This window comes from Scomber scombrus, chromosome 10 (genome assembly GCF_963691925.1).
Source record: "Scomber scombrus chromosome 10, fScoSco1.1, whole genome shotgun sequence".
Lineage (NCBI taxonomy): Eukaryota > Metazoa > Chordata > Actinopteri > Scombriformes > Scombridae > Scomber > Scomber scombrus.
This window is the reverse complement of record NC_084979.1, coordinates 30807161-30815091: the sequence shown is the minus strand read 5'-3', so window position 1 is coordinate 30815091 and position 7931 is coordinate 30807161. Positions and strand designations below refer to the sequence as shown.

The 7931-nt window shown below is 39.7% G+C and overlaps 1 protein-coding gene across 1 annotated transcript in view; it reads left to right on the top strand.

Moving 5' to 3' along the window:
* Positions 1-6466, top strand: part of tcea2 (transcription elongation factor A (SII), 2) — a 23954-nt gene extending 17488 nt beyond the window's left edge. Inside the window, exon 10 of the mRNA XM_062427520.1 lies at positions 6289-6466. Coding sequence (XP_062283504.1) covers positions 6289-6351 — 63 coding nt within the window. The 3' untranslated portion in view covers positions 6352-6466. The remainder of the gene's footprint in view (positions 1-6288) is intronic.
* Positions 6467-7931: the final 1465 nt, after the last annotated feature.

Here is a 7931-nt window from a genome sequence, read left to right as displayed (position 1 = left end):
ACCGATGGAAAGGTAATAAACAATATTACAACAAAGATTACTACCAAATTACTTAAAAATAGCATTAATTAATTAACAGCTAATTGTTTAAGACCATTGTGCAAATCAAAGAATATAAACATGTCAGCCAGAAACACATGTTGATAGACAATAACTACACCCTACTACACAGGCAATCCCTCCAATGTATACAGTATATAACCCAAAAACTACATGTAAATAAGAACCCCATCCACCACAAGATGAATAAAGCAGGTACGGGACAAAACAACTAAATAAGAAACAAGAAAAAAGTCAGCATACTGCAGCTCTCAATGCAGGTATTTAATTAAGCTATCACCAGTAGAGACGCTCCTCTTCATTAAACTAAAAATCAACTAGACCATCGCCATCTTAAATACACAAAAGGCCATGAGGTCACCTGACAGTCACATGATGTGCCAATCCCACTAAATACTCTTCAGGTGTGCATATAGGTGCATAACATAAGAATATATAAATTAACATAAGAAAAAGAAAAATCTCTGTATGTAGCAGTGAATGCAAAAATGGTAATACTGTAACCCATATTTGATGAAAAATATATGAAAATAGACAAATAATTGTAATAATATATATACATATGTGCAAAAGGTATGGAGCATAATAGTAGAGCTCGGGTCATATAGGCATCATAATATATATATAGCTAGATTTATTTAAAAGAGAGTTGCACCTTTATATTCTAAAGAAACCCTTGATTTAACCCTCCTGTCGTCCTCTCCCGGGTCAATTGACCCCGTCTCTTTTGACTGTTCCTTCCTCCTTTCCTTCCACGCTTCCTTCTCTCCTTACTTCCTTCCTGTTTTCCTCCCTCCCTCCTTACTCCTTTCTTCTTTCTTCTTTCCTTCCTTCTCCTTCCTACCTACCACCTTCCTTCCTTCCTCTTTCCTCCTCCCTCCTTACTCCTTTCCTTCTTTCTTCCTTCCTTCTTCTTCCTTCCTCCCTTCCTCCTTTTCTTCCTTCCTCCTTTCCTTCCACCCTTCCTTTCTCTCCTTCCTCTCTTCCTCTTTTCCTCCCTCCCTCCTTTCCTTCCTTCGTTCCTTCCTTCTCTCCTTCCTCTCTTCCTCTTTTCCTCCCTCCCTCCTTACTCCTTCCTTCCTTCTTCTTTTCCTCCCTTCCTCATTTCCTTCCTTCCTTCTTTCCTCCCTTCCTCCTTTCCTTCCTTCCTTGCTTCCTTCTCCTTTTCCTCCTTCCCTCCTTACTCTTTTCCTTCCTTTCTTCCTTTCTTCCTTCCTTTCTTCCTTCCTCCCTTCCTCCTTTCCTTCCTTCCTCCTTTCCTTCCACCCTTCCTTCTCTCCTTCCTTCCTTCCTCTTTTCCTCCTCCCTCCTTACTCCTTTACTTCCTTTTCTTCCTTCCTTCCTTCCTTCCTTCCTTCCTTCCATCCTTCTTTCCTCCCTTCCTCTTTTCCTCCCTCCCTCCTTACTCCTTCCTTCCTTCTCTCCATCTTTTTCCTCCATCCCTCCTTACTCCTTTCCTTCCTTCCTTCCTTCCTTCCTTCCTTCCTTCCTTCCTTCCTTCCTTCCTTTTTTCCTCCCTTCCTCCTGTCCTTTCTTGACCTGAGGACACAGGAGAGGTTAAATGTTACTAACTAAAGCAAACTAAAATGTAAATAATTTCAACAAGATAAATATACACAAACAAAGGCTGTTTGTCTGTTTTTGCAGCCAAATCAGTAGTTGTGTAATGAATTATGGTTGTTATCCTGTGAAGAAAACATAGAAAAACATTAGTTGACAGTAATTTAAATCCAGATTCACAATGTAGTAAAAGTAAAAAGTAGATTAAACTAACAGGTATTTAATCCACCTGGGGCGGGCAGTACCACCGTCTCACCACTAGATGGCAGGCAGAGACTAAACTCTCCTCATTACTCCTCCTCCTATTTCATTCCTCTTACCTTCAGTTAGTTTTACCTTTGTTTACCTTCTTCCTCTCTTCCGCCATCCTGTTTCTTTTCTTTCCTAACTTTTTCTAATTTTCATCTTTTATTTATTTATCACTCTTACACAGCTTTCCTTTATTTTCTGTCCTCTTCTTCCTCCACTCCCTTTTTTTCCTTTTTTACACTTCCTTCACATTTTGTTCTTTCCTTTCCTTCCCATCGTGTTTACATCTCTCCTTTGTTGCCCTTTTCACCCTCCTCCTCTTCCTCCCTCTCCACCCCATATTTACTCCTCTCTCTTTCTCTCTCTCTCTCTCTCTTTCTCTCTCTCTCTCTCTCTCTCTCTCTCTCCCTCTCCCTCTCCCTCTCTCTCTCCCTCTCCCTCTCCCTCTCCCTCTCCCTCTCCTCTCCCTCTCCCTCTCCCTCTCCCTCTCCCTCTCCCTTCCCTCCCTCTCCCTCTCCCTCTCCCTCTCCCTCTCCCTCTCCCTCTCTCTCTCTCTCTCTCTCTCTCTCCATAGCTTTTCCGGCCCCTCCCTCCCTTATTTAGCTCCTGCGTCTCTAGGTCAAGGTGAAGCGACTTATTTGAGGAGCCGGTGGTTTGTGGGAAGTTTTTTTTTGCTGTTGTTTGAATCAGCAGTTTGTGACTCGTGAATAAATACTAAATATAATTATAAATTAACCAAAAATACCAAAAACATGACAAACATAATTATTAAAACATTATTAAACCAAAATATGCATTTAAATCAAACTTATCTGTGTTGTAGCTTTAATAAAATACTGAAACAAGCAACATATCTTTTATATTTCAACAACAAACAACTAGTTAAACGTCATGAAAAAAGTGTAAAAAAACAAGAATGAAGGTAATTAATTCACAATTTTAACCCTCCTGTTGTCCTCGAGTCAAGGAAGGAAGGAAAGATGGTAGGGATGGAAGGAAGAGAAGGAAGGAAGGAAGGGAGTAAGGAAGAAGGACAGGAGGAGAAGGGATGAGGAAGGAAAGAAGGAAGGAAGGGAGTAAGGAGGGAGGGAGGAGGAAGGAAGGAAGGAAGGAAAGGAGTAAGGAGGGAGGGAGTAAGGAAGGAACGAAGGAAAGGAGTAAGGAGGGAGGAAAAGAGGAAGGAAGTAAGGAGAGAAGGAAATGAGCAAGGAAGGAAGGAAGGAAAGAAATGAGTAAGAAGGAAGGAAGGAATGAAGGGAGGATGGAAGGAAGAATGAAGGAAGGATGGAAGGGATGAAGTGAGGAAAGAACAAAGGAAAAATTAAAGAAAGAGGAAGGAAGGAAGGAAAGAAGGAGCAGTCAAAAGAGATGGGGTCACTTTGACCCGGGAGGACGACAGGAGGGTTAAATTGATAATTGAGACATCTTTTTGCTACTTTTAGGCACCAGGATAGGTTGAAAATAACCAAATGTCAATATTTTTAACTAAAATTTATGATCAATGTGTTAGAAACATATAACCCAATATTAACTCTCCTTTTAGCTCCATCTGGTTCATTAGCTGCAAGATATTATTACCCTCTGAAAGTGTATCCTTGTGTGTCTTTGCACCTTTTTATATTGCATATTGCACTTTATTGCTCTTATAGATTGTCAATGTTTTATTTATGTCTTTTAAGTTGTTCTTAATTGTCTTAAATGTTCTTATGGCTCAGGGAGTGTGATCTAAAGTTTGTTATATTGTTGTCTGACCCTCAATATAATGACAATAAAGCTAAATAAATAATCAAGTAGTTTTTAGTGAGTTTTTAGAGCTTGTTTGCTGATGTCATCACTAATTAATACTGAGCTGTTCAGTAAATGTGCCGTTAAAACCAAAACTAGCTGCTAAAAGAAGGAAAAATAGGGTTAAAAAGTTGGTGATAGCTCTTTAAATGCTTCAAGCATCACGTTGTTTGTTCCATTATTCATGTAGAAATCAACAAGTTGTGCAGCTTTAACCTCATGTTGCCCTTGAGTCAAGGAAGGGAGGGAGGAAGAAGGAAGGAAAGAAGGGAGGGAAGAAGGAAGGGAGGAAAGGAAAGAAGGATGGGAGGAAGGTAGGAGGGAGGAAAGGAAAGAAGGAAGGGAGGAAGGAAGGTAAGGGGGACGGTGGAAAGAAGGAAGGAAGAGAGAAAGGTAGGGGGGAGGAAAGGAATGAAGGGTGGAAGGTAGGAAGGAAGGAAGGAAGGAGGGAGGAAAGAAGGACAGAAATAAGGAAGGAAGGAGGGAAGGAAATAAGGAAGGAGGGAAGGAAATAAGGAAGGGGGGAAGGAAAGGACGCAGGAAAGAAGGAAGGAAGGTAGGAAGTTAGGAGGGAGGAAAGTAAAGAAGGAAGGCAGGAAGAAGGAAGGAAAGGAGGAAGGTAGGGGGAGGAAAGAGAGAGAAGGAGAGAGGAGGAAAGAAAGGAAGGAAGGAGGGAAGAAAGAAGGAAGGGAGGAAGGTAGGAGGGAGGAAAGGAAAGAGGGAAGGGAGGAAGGAGGTAAGAGGGACGGTGGAAAGAGGGAAGGAAGAGAGGAAGGTAGGGGGGAGGAAAGGAATGAAGGGAGGAATGTAGGAAGGAAGGAAGGAGGGAGGGAGGAAAGAAGGACAGAAGGAAGGGAGGAAGGAAGGAAGGAAAAAAGGAGGGGGGAGGGAGGAAGGAAAGAAGGAAGGAAGGAGGGAGGGAGGAAGGAAGGACAAGGATGGTGGAAGGGAAGAAGGAAGGGAGGAAAGAGAGAGGAAGGAAAGAAAGAGAGAAGGAGGAAAGGAAGGAAGGGACAGACGTAAAGGAAGGAAGGGAGGAAAGAAGGAACAATCAAAACAGACGGGGTCACAAATGAGACAAAATGTAGAAATGCACCAACAAGTAAACATGGATGTAAATAATAAAAGATATTTAATATTTTATAAATTGGCTTTGCAACTGTTTTATGAGGAAAGAAATACACTCTGAAAGACTTTAATTGCAACCATTCTTTCTTTCTTTCTTTCTGTTTTTCTGTTTTCTTTCAGTTCTGTTGAAGAGTACGTGTGTGAATATTATTCCATCGTGAAGCAGAATAATAAAGTGAATTGAATTTGGATTAAAAAAAATAAAAAATGAATTTAGTTTTTTCTCATTTTTGTATAATTTCTTTTTTTATATATATAAATTAAAACTTAAAAAGCTGTAATATATTTGGATAAAACTATGCCATGTTGTCTATTGGTTTCATTTGTTTTGTATGGAGCACTTAAGAGTTAATTTCTTTATGCCAGATTTAAATCACATTTATGCCTTGTTGAAACAGTGGATGTGCCTTTCTTTGCCATGTTGTGCTGCCCAATATTTTGCCCTTAACATTTATAATAAAGTTGCTCTTGGATTAAGACGACATCACCTTACTTTCTTTTTTTTTTTTGGTTTTAATAGTTGGAAGAATATCTCAAAAGTTTTATTAACATATTTGTTTCTGCCATTGCATAGTTTGGCCGTCAAGTAGCACCAATTGGTTTACTTTTAACCCTCCTGTTGTCCTCGAGTCAAGGAAGGAAGGGAGGAAGGAAGGATGGAAAGGAGGGAGGAAAGAAGGAAAGGAAGGGAGGAAGGAGGAAAGAAAGAAAGGAAGGAAGGAGGAAAGAAGGATGGAAGGGAGGAAAGAAAGAAAGAAAGGAAGGAAGGAGGAAAGAAGGATGGAAAGGGAGGAAAGAAGGAAAGGAGGGAGGAAAAATAAAGGAAGGAAGGAGGAAAGGAAAAAAAGGAAGGGAGCAAGGAAAGGAAGGAAGGACAGACGGAGGAAAGAAGGAAGGAAGGAAGGTAGGTAGGGGGCAGGGAGGGAGGGACGAAAGGAAAAGAGGAAGGGAGGAAGGAAAGAAGGATCAAGAGGAGGAAAGAAATAGAGAAGGAGGGAAGGAAGGAAAAGGAGGGAGGGAGGAAGGAAGGACAGAGGAAAGAAGGAAGGTAGGGGGTAGGGAGGGAGGGAGTGAAAAAGGAAAAGAGGAAGGAAAGAAGGAAGGAAGGGGAGGAAAGAAACAGAGAAGGAGGGAGGGAGGGAGGAAAGAAGGAAGGAAAGGAAGGAAGGGATGAGGGATGGAAGAAGGAGGGAGGGAGGAAGGAAGGGAAGAAAGAGAAGGAGGGAGGAAGGAAGGGAGGAAAGAAGGAACAGTCAAACAGACGGGGTCAATTTGACCCGGAGAGGACGACACGAAGGTTAAAATGATTTCTAATGATACTTAAAGGACCAGTGTGTAGGATTTAGTGACATCTAGTGGTGAGATTGCATATTGCAACCAACTGATAATGCCTCAATCTCCCTTTACAACATGTATGAAACCCTTCAGTGGTTGTGAAGCTCATAAGAAACATAAGCGGCCCTCTCTAAAACCAGTGTTTGGTTTGTTCTTTCTGGGCTACTGTAGAAACATGGTGGACTCCGTGGAAGAGGACCTGCTCCCTCTGTAGATATAAAAGGCTCAATCTAAGGTAAACACTCTTATTGTCATGGGATTACACACTGTTTATACATAGTTCTGCACAGTCTGCTTTGATGGAGCCCACTTAACTTTACACACTGTACCTTTAAGTTATATTTAGGAGTAGAGCTCGGTATCGGTAGGACGGAGTATTACGTAGGGCCATACTAAGAGGAAAATAAATAAACCGCTACCAGACGGCTCCTCTTCCACTAAAGAAGCAATTTCTTCCAAGTCCGTGTGGTTCTTTCTTTGAAACAGACTCAGTCGTTTCAAAGTCCTGATACTGATAATAATTTGATGCTGATGAGCCAAAAGATAAAGTAAACTTAATATTATGACTTTATTCTCGTAATATTACGACTTTATTCTCATAATATTACGACTTTATTCTCGCAATGTTACGACTTTATTCTCGTAATATTATAACTTTTTTCTCGTAATATTATAACTTTTTTCTCCTAATATTACGACTTTATTCTCGCAATGTTACGACTTTATTCTCGTAATATTATAACTTTTTTCTCGTAATATTACGACTTTATTCTCCTAAAATTACGACTTTATTCTCGCAATATTACGACTTTATTCTCCTAATATTAAGACTTTATTCTCCTAATATTACGACTTTATTCTCGCAATGTTACGACTTTATTCTCGTAATATTATAACTTTTTTCTCGTAATATTACGACTTTATTCTCCTAAAATTACGACTTTATTCTCGCAATATTACGAATTTTTCTCGCAATATTATGATTTTTTTCTCGTAATACCACAACTTTTTTCTCGTCATATTACAACTTTTTTCTCGCAATATTACGACTTTATTCTCATAATATTACGACTTTATTCTCCTAATATTACGACTTTTTTCTCCTAATATTACGACTTTTTTCTCCTAATATTACGACTTTATTCTCCTAATATTACGACTTTATTCTCGCAATGTTACGACTTTATTCTCGTAATATTACGACTTTATTCTCCTAATATTACGACTTTTTTCTCGTAATATTATGACTTTATTCTCCTAATATTACGACTTATTCTCGCAATATTACGATTTTATTCTTGTAATATTATAACTTTTTTCTCGTTATATTACGACTTTTTTCTCGAAATATTACGACTTTTTTCTCATGATTACAACTTTATTCTCGTAATCCCCCCCCCCCCCTTCTCTTAGTCTGGCTCTAATACTCCATCATAGTATCGGTACTCAATACCTTTAAGTATCGACTGAAATAAATCAATACCAAGTAGTATCTAAACGTCTCCTGTCAATCGATACCTGCAATCGATCCTTTTTACACCCAGAGCTAGAAATATGAGTATTTGTACGGACTTGCTCACAGCCAGTCAACATCAAGCGTTCTTTGATTTAATGCATCATGTGATTGCCCACTGCACAGCAGCTACAACCGTCTGTGGTGGTGAAGTCACAATTTAAAGCTTCTATTCACATGATGGGTATCGAATGAAGTACTCAGTTGGTATCATTATCACTTCAAGGGTACCTGGATTAGAAAACATCTTATAGTAGAAAATTCGGCCATGGGTCAAGTGGTATACATAAGTGATTTATTC